Source organism: Lepisma saccharinum, chromosome 16 (genome assembly GCF_977018435.1).
Source record: "Lepisma saccharinum chromosome 16, izLepSacc3.1, whole genome shotgun sequence".
Classification (NCBI taxonomy): Eukaryota; Metazoa; Arthropoda; class Insecta; order Zygentoma; family Lepismatidae; genus Lepisma; species Lepisma saccharinum.
In genome coordinates, this window is record NC_139244.1 from 18519321 (window position 1) to 18538046 (window position 18726).

Here is an 18726-nt window from a genome sequence, read left to right on the forward strand (position 1 = left end):
GTTCCTTCAGTTTGCCCAACAAAATGCCTTACTACGACGTCCGACAACTATCGGATGGCGCCACCCGCTCTTATCCCCTCCATCTCTTGACAAGTCCCCTTACTACTCCCATACAGGCAAGAAAAAATGATAATTCAATGCATTTTTCACGTGATATTTAGAAGCTTAACCTTTACACCCCCGATGATACCATATGGTATCATCAGAGTAAGGTCGTACTGGCCCGATGGTACCATATGGTATCATGGTGCTGATTACGAAATGGATGTGATTCTTGGACCTTCATACTCTTATGTTTGAGTTGAAACTCTGACACAGGTCTGGAGCAAGCCTGGGAAATTCATATTGATGAATATCCCCCACCCCCTCTCCACCCTCTCCGCAACATATCCATGCCACATTTCCGAACAGTTTCACATTTTGGCTCATTATTCAACTTGTATGGCACCCAGGAATATGAAACATGTTACAATCTCTTTGGAAACGTCCATTCTTTGAAGAGAATACTAAGGTTTGTGCCTTCTCCATAAAATAGCGGGAGAAGAGGAGTTAAACTCGAGATTTTTATGTTTTTTTCATTGAAATTCGGGGGTCGCGCCCCCCAAACCCCCTTCCTTGGTTCGGCGTTCTGAATTGTACACGGTTGCATGCTCTGATGTTCTATCTGAAAAACAAAACTTATCCGAAGTAGATTGTTCCCAAAGTGCCCGAGTTATAACAATTTTCTGAGCAATATGCAAATTGCCTATTTTTAGTAAAAAACAGAGTTTCACATTTTGGCATATTATTCAACTTGTATGGCACCCAACAACATGAAACATGTTTCATTCTCTTTGGAAACGTCCATTCTTTGAAAAGAATACTAAGGTTTACGCCTTCTCCCCAAAATAGCGGGAGAAGAGGGGCAAACTACAGACTTTTATGTATTTTTTTCATTGAAATTCGGGGTTCATGGCCCCAAGCCCCCTTCCTCGGTCCGGCGTTATGAATTGTACACGGTTGCATGCTCTGATGTTCTATCTGAAAAACAAAAGTTATCCGAAGTAGATTGCTCCCATAGTGCCCGAGTTATAACAATTTTCCTCGAAAAATGCAAATTACCTATTTTTTTGAAGAAAAAAAAACATTTTTGCTTATTATTCAACTAGTATGGCACCCAAGAACATGAAACATTTTTCATTCTCTTTTGAGAAATGTCCATTCTTTGAAAAGAATACTAAGGTTTGCGCCTTCTCCACAAAATAGTGGTAGAAGAGTGGGCAAACTCAAGATTTGTTTTTTTTTTTCATTGAAATTCGGGGGTCGCGCCCACCAACCCCCTTCCTCAGTTCGGCGTTCTAATTTGTACACGGTTGCATGCTCTGATGATTTGTCTGAAAAACAAAACTTATACGAAGTAGATTGCTCCCATAGTGCCAGAGTTATAACAATTTTCCTCCAAAAATGCAAATTACCTATTTTTCGTAAAAAAAAATAATCACATTTTGGCATATTATTCAACTTGTATGGCACCCAAGAACATGAAACATGTTTCATTCTCTTGAGAAATGTCCATTCTTTGAAAAGAATACTAAGGTTTGCACCTTATCCCCAAAATAGTGGGAGAATAGGGGGCAAACTCCAAATTTCTATATTTTCCCATTGAAATTCGGGGGACGTGCCCCCAAGCCCCCCTTTCCTAGGTCCGGTGTTCTGAATTGTACACGGTTGCATGCGCTGATGTTTTAGCTGCAAAACAAAAGTTATCCGAAGTAGATTGATCCCATAGTGCCAGAGTTATAACAAATTTTCCTTCAAAGTGTGTTTGATGTCAATGAAGACGAAATTCCCTGACATTTCCCTGACTTTTTTTGACACCTCAAATTCCCTGACTTTTCCCGGTTTTCCAGGTTTTCCAGGTCTGTCGCCACCCTGAATTGTTAGGTGTGTAGGGATAAGACAGAAAACACAGCATAAAGCAATTCACTGAAATTCCAACAGTTGATGTGTTTCACACCTGCATTGCCAAGGATGAATTAATTGGAGGAAGAGTAAAAAAAAAGGTAAAAGGGTTCAAAGAAGCTACCACAATATTTATTTTTCTTTCCATCCATTCCTTCATTGACAATGTGTGTGATGCATCTGAGAAATGTTGGAATTTTAGTGAGATACCTGCAAAATATCCAAATTTTAGTGAAGTGAGACGTACATAATGTCAGAATTTTAGTGAGACACCTGCAAAATGTCTGAATTAAAATACATTGTATCATGTTGCACCTACACATCTACAGGTAAGAGCATGTTCTGTCCAGTACATGGTGCACAAATATAACAGATATTTTTATTGTAAATTTATTTTGAACTTTTCAGTGGTTACATTTTTTTTGTCCTTTTCAGGTTGCAATCAAGAAAATATTGCAAGCGAGTGAGGAAGATACAGATTCCAGCACAAAAGATTACGTGCTTTAGTGCTGCCAATGAGTTCCACTCATGTATCCTTAACTCTTCTCTTTAAACTGTATGTCCAGTCCTGATTAACCTTTTTGTGCATAAAGTGTGCTTAAAAACAAAGTCAAACTGTCTTTACAATTATTAGTACTCGATCAATACCCAGTAAAGATGAGTCAGGTTAATTGGTACTTTTATTGGTGTCGACCAATGTATACATATTGGTTGATCATTAAAATCAGCATAAACTTTGCTGATATGATGTCTTTATCAATAGCTTGTAATTGAGTGCACTTGTCCTCATTTTGGAAAGAAAATGACAAAAGGCATCATAGATACTATGTAAACTTTTATTATGGAGAGGGAGGGAGGGAGGGAGAGAGAGAGAGAGAGAGAGAGAGAGAGAGAGAGAGAGAGAGAGAGAGAGAGAGAGAGAGAGAGAGAGAGAGAGAGAGAGAGAGAGAGGGAGGGAGAGGGGGGGGCTGCATGGTTGGTTGGTACTCTTATCCCATTAAGGCTGCACAGTTGTCGTGGCAAATTGAGTGCCATATTGCCAGATCTGTGCATAAATATATTCACGGTAGATACATACAGGTTGGTCAATCAGGGTATTTGTTAATGCGAGATGATGTCACGTTTTTAGTGGATTTGAAGAATTGCAGCAGCTTAGTTTATCATCATGAGACTAGTTAGATGTTCTCATTAGTAAAAGAGACAATGTATCAGCAATGGAAGGCAAAAATATTAACAAAAAATAATACTTGTACTATTGTATAGCATTGTAGTTTTATTTTTAATATTTCAAAAGCAGTGAAGAAGATTCAGAGAAAAACGTAGTTAATTCATGCACAAAAATGGACCAAGTAAGAACAATAATTGAAATAATTGAAGACGTGTTGCAGGTACATATGAAACAACTGCTTACTGTCAAGGAAGTGAAGTTATTTATTTCACTTTGTAACACGTTTACGTTTATACTCTGTCCCAGCCATGCCTGGAGCAAGCGAATGAAAACAAGTCTTTGCACAAGTAGTGATGCGAGACAACTCCAATGAGCACGTGAGAGGAAATGGGATTGCATGGAGGGGAAAGCGACATTACAGTTACCTTCACAGCAGCGCATACTGCTTTGCTCTGCCCACTCAGTCCCCCCCCATGGGCATAACTTTGGTCCTAACTTTGTGGGGGGGGGGCAAAATCGACCTTGAAACTTAACTTTTGGGGGAGGGGCAGAATCAAACTTGTCATATAACTTTTGGGAGGGGAGTCAGAATCAAATTGGAACCTTGGGGTGGTAGAATCAAGCTTGGGACTTAACTTTGGGGGTAGAATCAAACTTGGGCCTTAATTTGGGGAGCAGAATCAAACATGGAATTTAATTGGGGGAGGGGGCAGAATCAAGCTTGGGACTTAACTGGGGGGCAGAATTGATAAGTTTTCCATCCCACAAATATAACGTCCAGATCTATTTTGCTAAATAACTTACATTTGCGCAATTATAAAAAAATACTCTTCAATACTTTGCTCCCAAGGTCCCAGGAGGTTAACAATAGTAAGTTATAAATTTATTAATCTGAAAATTTTGGGACGGAAGTGCCTCCCCCTTGCCCCCGCCAGGGTACGACTATGCCCATTCTTATCTGCCAATATGTGCAGCCTTTCTCCAGAGATAAATGGTACAGCGTATAGGAAATATTGTGTTACAAATGTGATTGTATTAGTATATTGTTATGGGTTGGATGAAGTCCTCTCTGGCAAGAGTAAAAAAAATATCTTTGTTGCCAGGTATGCTAAGGAGAAGGGGGAGAAATCCCACTCACCTCCCCTGTTACATTCAAAGAAAGTGGTGTATATTATTTCCTTGACTATATAAAAGATTTGGTCCTTTGTGGTTGTTCCAATAAGAAACTTCTTGTATACGACATGAATGCAGAAAAGTTCTTGCTGGAAATAAGAGATCTCCATACGCGAATGCCTCACACGATTCGTCAAATGGAAGGTTCTCGATGCGTATCACATGCTCCTGTAATGTATGATTTGTTTCTGACAGCTGCGGTCTGTGATGGAGTGAAGTTGTGGGATTTACGAACTGCAAAGTCAGTATCGAAGCTTTCTTTTATTTTTAATTTTGTTAAAATTTACATTACAGAGTTTAGTGCATGTCAGTGGTCAATTGGAGAAGTTGAGTGTAAAAATATGATTTGAGCAGAACCGAAACTTGGATCTCTTGCATTCTGTGCTAGATCCAGGCCCATAGCTAGATATGGTCCAGGATATCTATCAGATTCGTGCCAAGCTGCACCTGGAGTTGAATTTGATTCCAGCTTTCAAGGTCATTGTTAAGATATGTAGTAAGTGTAAATTTGTCTGTTCAATGAAACAGAACAATGAATTGCTGGCATTTTATTGTCATAAACAGTATTTCAATTGAGGTGAATAACTTGGATGAAAGGGTTCATTTCTTCACCAGAGACTTCTCTTCTTTTCATTTTTCAAAATATTAAAAACAATTTGTATGGAATTACGAGGGTTGGGGGCAAAAGTCATTGCAACTATTTTTTTTTCTAGCAGATACCAGCCCGGTTGGAAAATGCGACATATACAGATGAAAGGACGAGGGGGGAACTACATGTGGGGACAGTTAAAACACGCGAACATTGTGCCTCACATATTTATTACGATAGTGTACAGGGCAATACTGGTTTGATCATGCAAAACAATTACATACCTTTTCTACAGTTGACAGAACAAAACTGGAGCTAAAGGCCCTCAAAGTAGTCACCTGCCATGTGCACCACACGCTGCCAACGATGTGGGAGACTCGGAATACCATCTGCGTCATTGGCCGCACCATGTGTGAATCGGGTCATCTGTTGTTGCACAGCATTGGCAATGTCCTCTCGTGTCGCAAACCGCCTTCCACATAGTGGTTCCTTAACCTTGCGTATGAGATGAAAGTTACAGGGTGAAATGTCAAGAGAGTACGGCAGGTGCTCCAATTCTTCCCATCCCCAGCATTGCAGTTGCTGCCGTACACACTGCTTTATGTGGTCTAGTGTTGTCGTGCAGGATGATTGCACTGTCCAGAAGGTCACGGTTACTCCCGAACGCCACGTCGTACCTGTCGCACTAGGAAGTTCGTGTAGTACTCTGCTGTCACTGTTCTGCCATGTGGAACGAAGTGGCACACAATGGCACCCCTGACGTCATACGCGAGAATCACCATCAGTTTCACGGGGGAAGGATTCTGGCCGAACTTCTTCGGCCTTGGTGATCCGGCATGTCGCCACTCCGCGGACTGACGTTTGAGTTCTGGTTTGTATGCCCTGGCCCCAAAGTCATCGATGGCGATTATTCGTGGCAGGAAGTGGTCGCCGTCCTGTTGCAAGCGTGCTAGGTGGTCGGAGCATGTTGCATATCGCATCCACCGTTGAATTTCCGTCGGTGCATGGGGTACCCACCACGATGCGATTTTGCGCAGTTTCATCTCTGTCCGCAATATCCTGTGGATGGTGCATTTCTCGTAGCCACTTACCCTCTCTAACTCCAGTAGCGTCCATCGTCTGTCTTCCTCCAGGAGCTGCTCGATGACGGCACGTGCCACGTTGGTCTGCACACTGACAGGTCGTCCCGAGCGTTGCTGATCACCAGTTGACACACGTCCTTGATGAAACTTTCGTACCCACCATGCTACTGTCCGGTATGGGAGGGCATTATTCCCAACGGCGTCCACCAATTAACTGTGACATTCTCTCCCATTTAACCCTCGGCGAACAGCTAGTTTGATGTACGAGCGCTGCTCAACACGGGTTACGTCCATCTCGCACGACGCTCGCCACACAACTGATTTCACAGCGCTCTCTGTGCTACTTCCTGCAATCACAGAGCCATCTGTTGTTGTGCATACACACTATGCATGCATGGCTTCCACGCGACACATAGCACTTTGTGCTGCGCTCACAGTTGCAATGACTTTTGCCCCAACGCTCGTATTAAGCTTCATGTAAGCAGACATATTTTATTGGACCATTGGATTTTACTCATTGTAATTATTAATGAATACAGAGTGATAAAATGGGAAACTAATATTATTAATTTAGTGAAAAATTACTGGCATGTTAAGAGTACAAGTGTGCATATTTCTATACATAAATACAATTACTATCTGCCTCCTCGATGGCGTAGTGGTAACATCGTTGCCTTGTAATCAAGGAGTCCCGGAATCAATACCCAGTGGAGGCATATTGCACAGTGGTTCAGATTCCACTTTAAGGTCCAGTCTCAATTAGCCTTTATGTGCCTCAAGTGGACTTAAAATAGCAATTCAATCAATACATTGGCCACTTAAAATCCAACAAAATCTGCTTAGTAGGCATTGTCCCTCAAAGGTACAGTAAAGCAATTTAGTTATCTAAATTCAATATCAATTTCAATTAACATGTGCATTTTCTTAATTTGGAAGAGACCTGATCAAATATCTTGTCCATAAAAAAATACTCACATATGAGAATGACTACAATCAGATGGGGTCCAGGAGATTTGTGCAAATCTCATTGCTTGAATAAAAATATTTGTACTTACAGATGTGTGCAGAAATTCATGAGGCATCCGAACAGGGTATACAGCAGTGGAATTGATTGGAGCCCATGTGGGCGATATGTAGCTGCAAGTTCTGACGACAAATGTGTAAGCATGGCACTTAGTATAAATTACAGCGTCTTGAATATGTAGTGTGGAAAAAAACCCAAAAAACTTGTTCCCGAGATGGATCACAACATATATGGCAGTGCGATCAGTACCGCAACTAATTTTCTTGTGAAAGTAATGGAGCTTAGTTTTTTGGAATATACTGTGTAGATTTGTTTCTCTTGATAACCGGTAAATGACTTGATGGAAACAGTTATATTTGTGGAGTGATTTGCAGTCACGAAATGGCATTAATTTGGAAAGAAAAGTAAAATAAAATTAATAAATTAATAACATGCGTAACACAAGAAGAAACATCACAATGTCCCAGTTTGAGAGACACGTAAGCGACAAATCGACACGTGCAGCTTATCATGTCACCTTAATCTGTTGTTGTAACGTGCGGCTTATCCAGTGGTCAGAAGTAGCAAGCTACTTGTAGCGTCGCTACTGTAGCTAGCTACAAAATTTGTAGCTGTAGCGACGCTACATTTTGAAAATTGTAGTTGTAGCGGTAGCGAAGCTATAAAATTCCTGTAGTTGTAGCGAAAATTTCGTTACAGCTACATTTTTTCTTGGCATTTTGAGGTGAATTTTGAATGTGGCAACAGTGTCAGAAAAAATCGACAATAACCCTTAATGTTGCAGGACGTTCATAAAGACAGTCTATTACATGGAGATACAGATTATCTAGATTGTAGATTATAGATATCTGCGTAATTTATTTAATTAGTATCTGAAGAATTCAGATATCCAGATAACTAAGTGACATATATGAATATATTCCTGCTAACAGCTACGTTTTTTTAGCTGCATCGCTATTTTGGGGAGAAACATGCCTCGTTTGCTGCACCACTGGAAAAAAGTGCCTCGTTTGCGTCACCCCCGGAACAAATCCTGTGGATATTCATGGTGTAAGATAGAGGTCTGCACGGGCCTAAATTGTAAGGCCCGAGTCCGGCCCGGCCCGAGGAAATGAAACCCGAACCCGACCCGAGTCCGATAATAAGTAAACATGAGCCCGGCCCGAGCCCGAAAACATAATTAAAATTACTTTCCAATTCAGCATTTGAAAAAAAAAATTGGCACTGTTGTACTTCGTGCTCCTATTCTCATTCTCGAAGTAAACCATAATTTCAATAATTAAAAATTATTTTTCGATGACAATATTCGCTAACAAAATAGCCACGAGGCCCGGGCCCGACCCGAGCCCGAGAAGTTCTGGTTATTTACGGCCCGAGTCCGGCCCGCGGACCGGGCCGGGCCTAGGCCCGAGCCCGTGCAGACCTCTAGTGTAAGAGACACCAAAATGTCATTAATTGCTGTGTAAGACACAACTTGCAGTGCAAAAACGAGCAATGGAATTTCCACTGCACTGACAAGGGAATAGTGCCAGCAATAAATGGCTCAGTACGTTAACAGCATTGATCATCGTCAGTATATAAGATCTCACCAGCAAGAAATTATTGTTACAAGAATGATACAGTTTCTGGAATTACAGTTATTTTCGAGATAGTATTTGTTCACAAATTTTAAAATTACAATACATTTAGAACACTCAGGTTTACATGACAGTTTCCTCAATAATTTTACATATTGCAAAAAGTATGTACAAGTTATTGACTTTCCTGCAGAAACGACAATTTTCTTTAGTTAATATACATAGTTTTCAAATTTATGTATTTCTCCTACTTTTGCGTCACTTTTCTGTAACTTTTGCTAATCATGACATCATCATCATCATCCTTCGCTGTTTCCTGCCTCTGGCTGGGTCGGCATAGAAGTCAAGCCTCTCCATTTTTTCCTGGTCTTTCACAACTCCTCTCTTTCCAAGGTGTTCCAATCTTGTCTCCTAACACTCTCCACTATTTGCTCTTTCCACCGACATCTTAGTCTCCCCCTTGGCCTTATTCCCACTCCTTGTGCATTGTAAGCTCTTACTGGTAGTCTTTCTGCATCCATCCTCTTCATGTGTCCGAACCATCTCACCTGTGCCTGATCTATTCTGTCCTGAAGCTTCACTACACCCACTGTCTGTCAAATCTCCTCATTTCTCATTTTATCCCTTCTAGTCTTCCTCACAAGACTTCTTAAAAAATTAATCTCCACTGCCTGCATCTTTTCTTTGTCTCTCTATGTCATTCTCCAAGTCTCTGCTCCATATGTAATTATTGGCACATAGTATGTGTTACATATTACCTTCTTGCAGTGGCGCAGGAACGGGGGGGGGTACAGGGGTACATTGTACCCCCCCTAATTTTTTGAAGGGGGTACTGTATCCCTCTAAATCCGTAAATCAAGTTGTACCCCCCCCCCCCCTTTGGTAATTTGACAGCAGACGCAAGGTGCTACTGTTAAAAGAACCTATATTCAGTTCGCCCAATAAAAAGTGTATATTGTTTATAACTTACAAACATTATCTTCCTTACCACAGAAATTCAAACCATTCTAAACTTATTCTACTATTGAGGGACCACAAGGAAAAAACCTTGAACGAAAAGTCCCCGCTCAACTTTCCCTTCTTCCGTTCAGCTCGGGCCATAAGGAAGCATGGTCCACTCACCCCTCCCCTCCTCGCGAGAGTACGGTTCACAGGAGTCGCGGGTGTGCGCAGGTTGTTTTGCTCGTGGTTCCACTATAGTTCATTGACCTAAGTTCTTGGAAACCTATTTAAGGAGATGAAAATTGTTTAAAATGTGTGTGGAATGATGGAATCAGATTTGCTCTCAGAAAATCACGCTGCAGACGAATGCTCCTTTGTGTAAGGTAGGGGGGGGGGGGTGTACACTTTTCTAAAGAAATGGTCGCGTCGATTCGAAGATAAGATACAAATCTTCATCAGAAGGGTATATGACTCATCCCATTTTCTTTTGAATATTTAAAATGGAATTTTCCAAAACGAAATACTTACACGAACGAGATGAGACACTACAGACCAACTTGGGGGGTACAATGTACTGCTGTACCTCACCCATATTTTTCATAACTTTGTAAGGTGGTGTTCGGAAAACTATAATTAAACCTAAATATTAAGAGAGTCCCGATTAGCCTATCTGAGCATGAAGTGAATCTAGAATAAGTTTTAATGACTTCCGAGTGGAAATCGAAACAAAAATTAACACAAACAAGAACGAGATGGACCTCGCCACACAGGAGACGAGGTGAGGCTGTGACAATTTTCGACTCATCGCATCGCGATATCATTCCTGGGTGAAATTATTTTTTTCCTACACATTTAAACAAGGTGCAATTTGCGATATTATCAGGGGGGGATTATTTTTACCTATGTATTAGGTATACTTATAATTGGACATTAATTGCTTAAAATCTAATTTTGGTATCGAATGCAACACAATGCCATTTTAAGTTAAACCCTTAAGTCAATCTGTAAGAAAATTACATTAGTCAGATGATTGCACGAGATAAATGAAACTCACTGCAGGTTCTATTGGTAGATTTTGATTGGATTCGCAAGGTCTTTGAGTGAGATGAGAATGTTTGATTGATTTGTATGGTTTATTTGACTTCGCATTTCTGCTACTTTTGACTAATCGCAAAGATGAGGATGGGCGATGATATCATGAAATTGAAGAACACTCACATGACCAACCTGGGACCTCTGGCGTCAAAGCGCGCTAAGCTAACCCCGGAGGCTAGCGAGGTGGGAATATGTTTTGGATTTTCTTTGTAGATGCGAAAATCTTTAACTGTGACGCGCACATGCTTTTGCTTACATTAAAGTTTACCTTTTCACATAAACGAGAAATTGACATTTCACCCTAAAACACACGCATGTATCTGCATTTAATACCACTACATACGAAAGGAAACCTTGGGCGGTTCTTCACATTGTCCACCAAAGATTGGAACGAAAAAAAAAAAAACATTTTGAGCGTATGCCTTACCTTGCTTCCTCTGACATCTGAAGGATTTCGGTTTTGTATTTGTAATGATAGTACTTTCAGTGCTTGAAGAGTGTCATTAGGTACAGCTAAATATATAACAAATAAAAGATTTGGAAAATTTTTCACAAATATTTCAAAGTTAGACTTTTTACGGGAACCATCTAAACTCAGTTTTTTCCTTTTTTTAATACAACGTCCTACAGATGTCTGAGTAAATACCAAATACATGGCTTCTAAAAGACATTGGATGTGGTACACATCTGCCATAAATTGTTTAAAGATATTTTTATGCGTAGCTATGGGAATTTGAAATTAGAATGAACTGAAGTGGAGTATGAAGAATGGTATATTCAATAATGTGGTTTCTATATCCAGTGGGTGGGCGGTGATTATTCCTGGTTGGGGTGGCTCAAGATCCTCCTCACCCCCCTTTAATCTCAACCTGCATTAAAATGAATAGATGTATCTTTGTTCGCAATTTTCACATTTCAAACTCCTGATTTTCCGTTCCGTTAAATTCAAATAAGGCCAGAACGAAGTCCAGAGCTTTATGCGTTTCAGAATTGTTATCTGGTTTTAAAATCTGTTTAAAAAAAACATAAATTCTAAGAAAAACAAAGAAAAAATAGTTATGCAAATTTTGCATTAAATAACAGGACATTCGTGTGTGCTGTTCTAAAATAGAATATTTCCCATGCCTTCACATTATACCTAAGTATCAAGGACGTATTTAGGAGGGGGTCCGGACACTACCCGAGAGATTACCAAGAAGTAAAAGTAAATAATCAAAATATAATTGTATAGCGTTTGTTATATAATCGATGGTTATTTCCGCTGAACTTTTTGGAAGACAAGGAATTTGGTTCATACGGCTTCAAAGGGTTCCAAAAGATTTATGCAAACAACTAATGATAATATCCATAAAATATTAATCAGAAACTTTACTTTTCGTTAATTGGATCTAACTCCTTGTCTGTTATTCAATAAATATTCAATTATTTTTCTATTTGACATTAAATTCCTTGCCAGGGCAGTTGTTTTTATGCAAATCTTGACGATCTTAACTACATGTAAGCTGGATAATGAATATTATATGAATCTCTACTCCTTTACTATCTTTTACCTATTCATGTAATAACAACAATACAATATTAATTAACTTACATATTTAATTAATATTTTAATTTAATTAAATATAATTATTATAATTATAACCCTATACGCCTTCATGGCATGGTGCTATGCACAGGGGAGCACTTTACTTTTTTTACTTTATAATTATTTATTATTATTATTATTGTTGTTATTATTATTGCAACACTTGGTTGGACCCCCGAAATGTATTTCTATGTGCAGTAGTATGTGTGTTTATATATATGGAAGGCTGAATTTTGTACCCCCCCAAATGAAAAATGTTCCTGCGCCACTGCCTTCTTGCATTTCATAGGTACATCCCTATTCCATATTAATCTTCGAACGCTTTGATATAGTCCACCACCATTCATTTGTCCTCCTTTGTTTACCTCCTCATCTATTCTTCCACTTCTCTCAATCATGACAATGAGGATAAATGGTTTATTTAATTGTTCTCTTATCTATAGTTGCTTTCTGCCACTTTCGGCTAATTGTGAGAACGAGGAAGAATGATAATGAAATATTTATTCTCAAGAAAAATATGTTGATGTGAACCTAAATACTTAATTCTACCAAATTTTATTTGTGTATAATTGTAATAATTATGTAATTTGGGTAACACCCTAATTGCAATATTCATATATCAAATTTGAATTGATATGCCACTTGCATAGATATGATATTCTCAAAAACTATAGTAAAAATAAGTAACTGAAGTAACATTGCTATCAAAATTATCAAATGACTGGAATCATTATAATGAATAACATAATATATTTACCAGTAGTAGGGGATTTTTTTAAATACCCATATCGTTGTTTTTAAGGTTTTTTTATGCAGAAGTAGCACGAAAAGTAGCAAAGTAGCGAGTAGCGAACAGGAGTAGCGTAGCGAGCTACTTTTTGATAAATGTAGCTGTAGCTGTAGCGAAGCTACATTTTGGAAGAGTTGCTGTAGTTGTAGCGAAGCTACTTTTAAAATGTAGCGTTCTGATCACTGGGCTTATCATGTTTCTTAGATCTGTTGTTCGCACAATTAGCAGCAAACGATTGGTAATAGACTTAAGGCACCATGTTGCTTGTCACTTCATTGGGATCTCCCCAGTGGCACATCCTTTCGGTCTGAATACCCTTCCTTTAAGGAGCTTTCTGACTGAAGTAACAAGCAGCACGTGATTACAACACACGAACGTGTGCTGAATGGTTTGCTGTTTGCTAAATTTTCATGTGCAATGAGTGCTATTTTACAGTCTGAAAGTGTCTGTGCCATTATTCACATCTGTGTGAACATTCCATGTCGCTTGTCTCATTGGTCTGAAAGTTTCCTTACACTCATACACTCATGTCGATGGCACTAATAGAGTTTTGTGGGTTTTTCTTTGTCGTTTCATGCAATCTTCAGTTATCATCATCGACGCGATTAGTTTCAAGCGGAAGAAGAGCGACCGTAAATATAAAAAATACAAATGCTTCAGTGTGTATTTCTTTAAAATAAATGATAATTATTATGATGATGATGATGATAATAATAATAATGAACCAAATTCATACACAAAAATTTAGTTACCAAGAGCATTCCATGCGTATATTTCCGATTTCTACACTACCTATTCAAGGCGCTGTAGTATAAATTTTTAATGGGGAGTAATATTTCCTCAATGCAAAGATTGCTCAGTAGTGCAGTTTACTCATTCTGTAAATGATCATCTTTTCTGATATATTTCAGAACTTCAATACTATTTTCTGGGTCTCCTCGATGGCGCAGTGGTAGCGTCATTGCCTTGTAATCAAGGGGTCCCAGGTTTGATACCCGGTGGAGGCACATAGTGGTTTGGATCCCACTTTAAACTGTAGGTCCAGTCTCAATTAGCCTTACTGTGTTTAAAGTGGACTTAAAACACCAACTCAAACCAAACCAATACTATTTTCTTTAGATAGTACTGCACATAGTAGAAAATTATTTTTTTCAAAATAGTAAGTGAATATATATTTTTTTCAAAATAGTAAGTGAATAGTGACCAAATGCTGAGCAACGGGATTTGTCTCAGTATTACATGAAATAAATTGTCAATAATTTTAATGTATCTTTTAGGTATAAGAAGTATGTGATAACACTATAATGGCTACTCTTTGACTACGAAAAAATTAAAGTGTGATTCCAGCTTTCCAAACAACAACATTTCAAGGTTAGAAGCTCCAATGGAGACTTAAAATAAAAATTTCCAGAACCAGAAAACAGTCCAGTACCATATTCAAATTTACCATACAAAACTAGAGTATATGAATTATACCTTTATAGTCATCAAAATATCTGTGTTTAGAAATATCAGAATTGGTCAAATTTTTGAGCAATTTTACTGATAACTGATATCCCCATATCAGCTAATACTGACAGAGTATCAAGTATATTGGATATACTACAAAATCTGAAAAAAAGGAAATTATGCTTGACCCAAGACTTTCGAGATGTTTCCATTCTTTCTTCGGGATACCCAGCAGTGAGAACATTGAATTTTTTTTCCTTTTTTAAGGAGGAAATGAAGTGGAATCCTACTGTTTGTAAAGCAGGATATCCAGACACTTCTGACAAGGACTTCAACTCGTGCATTGACCTAACTTTTACATGTTAACCCTTAACTTGTAAGGTGCGGTCTCACAGACCGCTTGAGGTTCTGGAAGTTTCAGATTACAGCCTTTCGTTCAAGCTAGTGTCGCCACCTTCGGCCTCCTCACAGCATCAGTTTCTTGCCAGCTTATCGCGTGTAAGGAGCGAAGCTTTGTTTATTGCCAAGTGTGGTCTGCCTGACGTACCTCACAAGGAGCATTATGGTGAGTGACGCGCAATCAATGTAAACTTTTGTAGAAAAATCGGAAATTTTGACTGATGTATCGGCGTAAAATTAACCTAAACTTGTGAGGTGCGGTCTCCATTATATTACCTCTGAACAATTTTACTGTTGTATGCCACAAGTTCTGGTAAGTCAACGTTGTACTCTATTCAAGAATGATGCACAAAACTTGAGCCATTCTTCATATTCGTATCCTTGCATGCTATAAAATATACAGTTTTTGAAGTGTTGTGAAAATGAAAAACTAAAAATATTTTTGAACACTTTTTGCTTTCTGTAGTTAAATTGCACTTACTAGTTGCTAAATACAAGGTGTGGCTAGAAAGAAACCGGACTGTTGCTACAAAATCTTTTATTGGTTATTTTGTACAATACGAACATTATCCCCTTCAAAGTACTCCCCTGTACTATCGATACACCGCTCCATACGAATCTTCCATTGCTGGAAATCATTTTCTGAAACCATGTACATGACCTCCGTCGCTTTTCTTTTCACAGATTCTACGGTCGTAAATCTGGTTCCTTTCCATGCTAATTTGACCTTTGTGAATAAAAAATGTCGCACGGAGTGAGATCCAGCAAATAGGGTGGATGTTCTAACACTGGGATCCCATGATTGGCCTGACTGACAATGCCATGTGGGCAGGAGCATTTTCCTGATGAAGAATCCATTACTTGCTTTTCCACAAATCAGGTCGTCATAGTGTTACTCGCTCACAAAGGGTCGTCAGCACCGTAATGAAATAATGTTGGTTGACAGTTTGACTTTCGGGTACCCAATTTGAATCAATTCACCAACATTTGCATGTTTTATTCCATTTTTGACGTGCAAGGCCATTCAGGATGCAAGTCATCCGCGGTCACTTCTCGTCCCTCTTTAAACCTTTGAAACCCCTCAAACACTTGAGTGTGTGATAAACACTCATCTCCATACACTTCCATCAACAAACCATAAGTTTCTGTGGTGGATTTTCCGAGTTTCATAAGAAACTTCACATTGATACGCTGTTCCACTTTCACACTTAACATTTTTCTGACGAAGCACAGATGTACAGTTCATTTTGTCCACAAGCTACAGCGGAACTGACTGCCGTGCACCATGGGCAATCACACAGGATATCACGTTATACACTCATGCACCGCTTCAGCTTGACGTTTGTCGACAGCAATATCAATCCGGTTTTTTTTCTAGCCACACCTCGTATGTCGTAAAAGGTTATTTTTGTGTATATTTTTGACAGGACGACAAGTGAAATGAATATGTTCACATTTATAATAATTTTCGTAGATGATTAAAAACAATGAATATAGTAACTATATAACTTATGTTCTGGCACTAATTGCTGTCAAATCAGTCACTAATACCCATAATGCATTATTCTTCAATATCAGAAAGTTAAATTGGTAATTTATGTTGAGGCAGGGGTGAAAAAATTCACAAAGTATGTCCCAGTATAAGCACCTCACAAGTTAAGGGTTAACATTATCCTGCATTCTCATTCTATCCTTTTTTGTCAATGTCTCAATTAGGGCTGAGCGGATACCACTTTGTACCAATACCGATACTTGAAAATTGAAATAATTGAAAGTTGTTCAAAATATTGGGTGTGTAAGTATTCCACTCTATATGTCTCAATTTACCATCACTTTTGCTTTAAAATATTCAAGAATTACATCAGATTATTAAATTACATGTTATATTAAAAAATTCGTTTTTTAAAAAAAAAAAAAAAAAAACTGGTGCAAAATAAAAAAACTTCAAATTTTGTATAATATCCAGGACAATTATACTCCGTGGAAGTGTGGCGTGGCATTTTTGCGCAGTCCATTACAGACCAACATGCCAGGGAAGTATTGGCCGGTATCGGTAAATAAATTTCAACCAATACCACAGGTATTGGCCGATACCAATACATTGGCATCGGCTCAGTCCTAGTGTTAATTCCTGTGCATCCTAACATTGGATAAGATTCAGACAGCTTTTTTTTTCACTTTTATATTGCTTCCATGCTATCTGCAAGGCAAACAGGTTTCATTTATTCACACCTCCAATATTTGTATTGGTGAGAATCTCTGCATCCCTACATAAAAATAACTTGAATTTTGTCTATGAACAGGTGTACATATATGATGCCAGGAATTCTGAAGATTACCTGCAGAAACTTGGTGGCTTTAGTGATGTCGTTATTGACGTATGTTTCAACCCATGTGTACCGTCTATGGCAGCTGCATCTTTAAATGGTTACGTGGCAAATTTCCGACCTGGTAGTGTCTAGTTCGTCTCTTTAGTGTAGAAAGCCACGAGATTTATTTTTTCTCAAATTCTGCAATGGAGACTGTTGATTATTCAGTTTTCAGTATCTGTTATTTTTTAATATATGTATTTAATACATTTATAAATAAAATTTTTCTTGTAAATATGTACAGTACACATGAAGGATTTTATATTCAACACATGTTCAATACCTAAAGTAAAACTCTGCAATATTATTTAAAAACCCTCAATTATTTTCAGTGCCATTAAAGTGGAATGTACGAGTAACATAATTAATAAATAGTAATTTGCAGTTCAGCTGCGAACAAATTGCATGCATATTATGATGCATTTTTAAAAATTATAGTGAAACATGGTTCATTGCAAAGAAGTTACCATAGTAACAATGAAAGCAAGTGAAAAGGTTGGAATGGGATTCCATGCAAGTGGTTAGACCAATACAGTCACTGTTTTTCCATGTAGACGTTTCCATATTTATGAGGGGCTGCTATTAGAAAACATGACTGTTCCAGCATGTAGCAGAAGAGGAAACATGACTTCCAGCATGTGGTAGGTATAAGAGAAAGGCTTCAGAGAATACATGACTGTTTCAGCATGTGGCATAAGAGAAAGGCTTAAGAGAAAACATGACTGTTCCAGCATGTATCAGAAGAGGAAACATGACTGTTCCAGCATGTAGCAGAAGAGGAAACATGACTGTTCCAGCATGTGCAATAAGGGAAAGGCTTAAGAGAAAACATGACTGTTCCAGCATGTGACATAAGAGAAAACATGACTGTTCCCGCATGTAGCAGAAGAGGAAATATGACTTCCAGCATGTGGTAGGTATAAGAGAAAGGCTTCAGAGAATACATGACTGTTTCAGCATGTGGCATAAGAGAAAGGCTTAAGAGAAAACATGACTGTTCCAGCATGTAGCAGAAGAGGAAACATGACTGTTCCAGCATGTGACATAAGAGAAAGGCTTAAGAGAAAAAATGACAGTTCTAGCATGTAGCAGAAGAGGAAACATGACTGTTCCAGCATGTGACATAAGGGAAAGGCTTAAGAGAAAACATGACTGTTTCAGCTTAAGAATTTATTTTAATTCAATGGTTGCTGATATACCTAAAGCAAGCAAAGGGAGCTCTAAGTTTGACATTATATTTTAAATAATACATAACTTTGAAAGCACGTTAAAAAACCTGGAAAAGTCAGGCGGGAAATTGTTTTCTTTTGTGTGTTGGTATTTGGGCATAAAAAATAAATTCCACTCTTTTTCTTTTAGTACTTAAAACTAGGCTATTAGCATGTTAAAGCACCACAAAATGCTCAGGAAAAGTATTTTTAAATTGCCTGGGAAATATGTGGGAACTTTTCCAAAAAAAAGAGTAGGATCCTTTGCTAACTCTGGAGACCTTAGGAGACCCAGAAAATTTCCCCCCGAAAATCCACTAGTAACACCAGAACAC

General features: G+C 38.5%; 1 protein-coding gene across 4 annotated transcripts in view; it reads left to right on the forward strand.

Moving 5' to 3' along the window:
* LOC145999963 (WD repeat-containing protein 27-like) overlaps positions 1-17425 on the forward strand; it is a 63520-nt gene extending 46095 nt beyond the window's left edge. For all 4 annotated transcript variants that reach the window (XM_083137255.1, XM_083137252.1, XM_083137253.1 and 1 more), the window contains exons 14-17: positions 2377-2471; positions 4304-4523; positions 7011-7113; positions 17118-17425. In XM_083137255.1, the coding sequence (XP_082993381.1) occupies positions 2377-2471; positions 4304-4523; positions 7011-7113; positions 17118-17276 (577 nt within the window). In that variant the 3' untranslated portion in view covers positions 17277-17425. The remainder of the gene's footprint in view (positions 1-2376; positions 2472-4303; positions 4524-7010; positions 7114-17117) is intronic.
* Positions 17426-18726: the final 1301 nt, after the last annotated feature.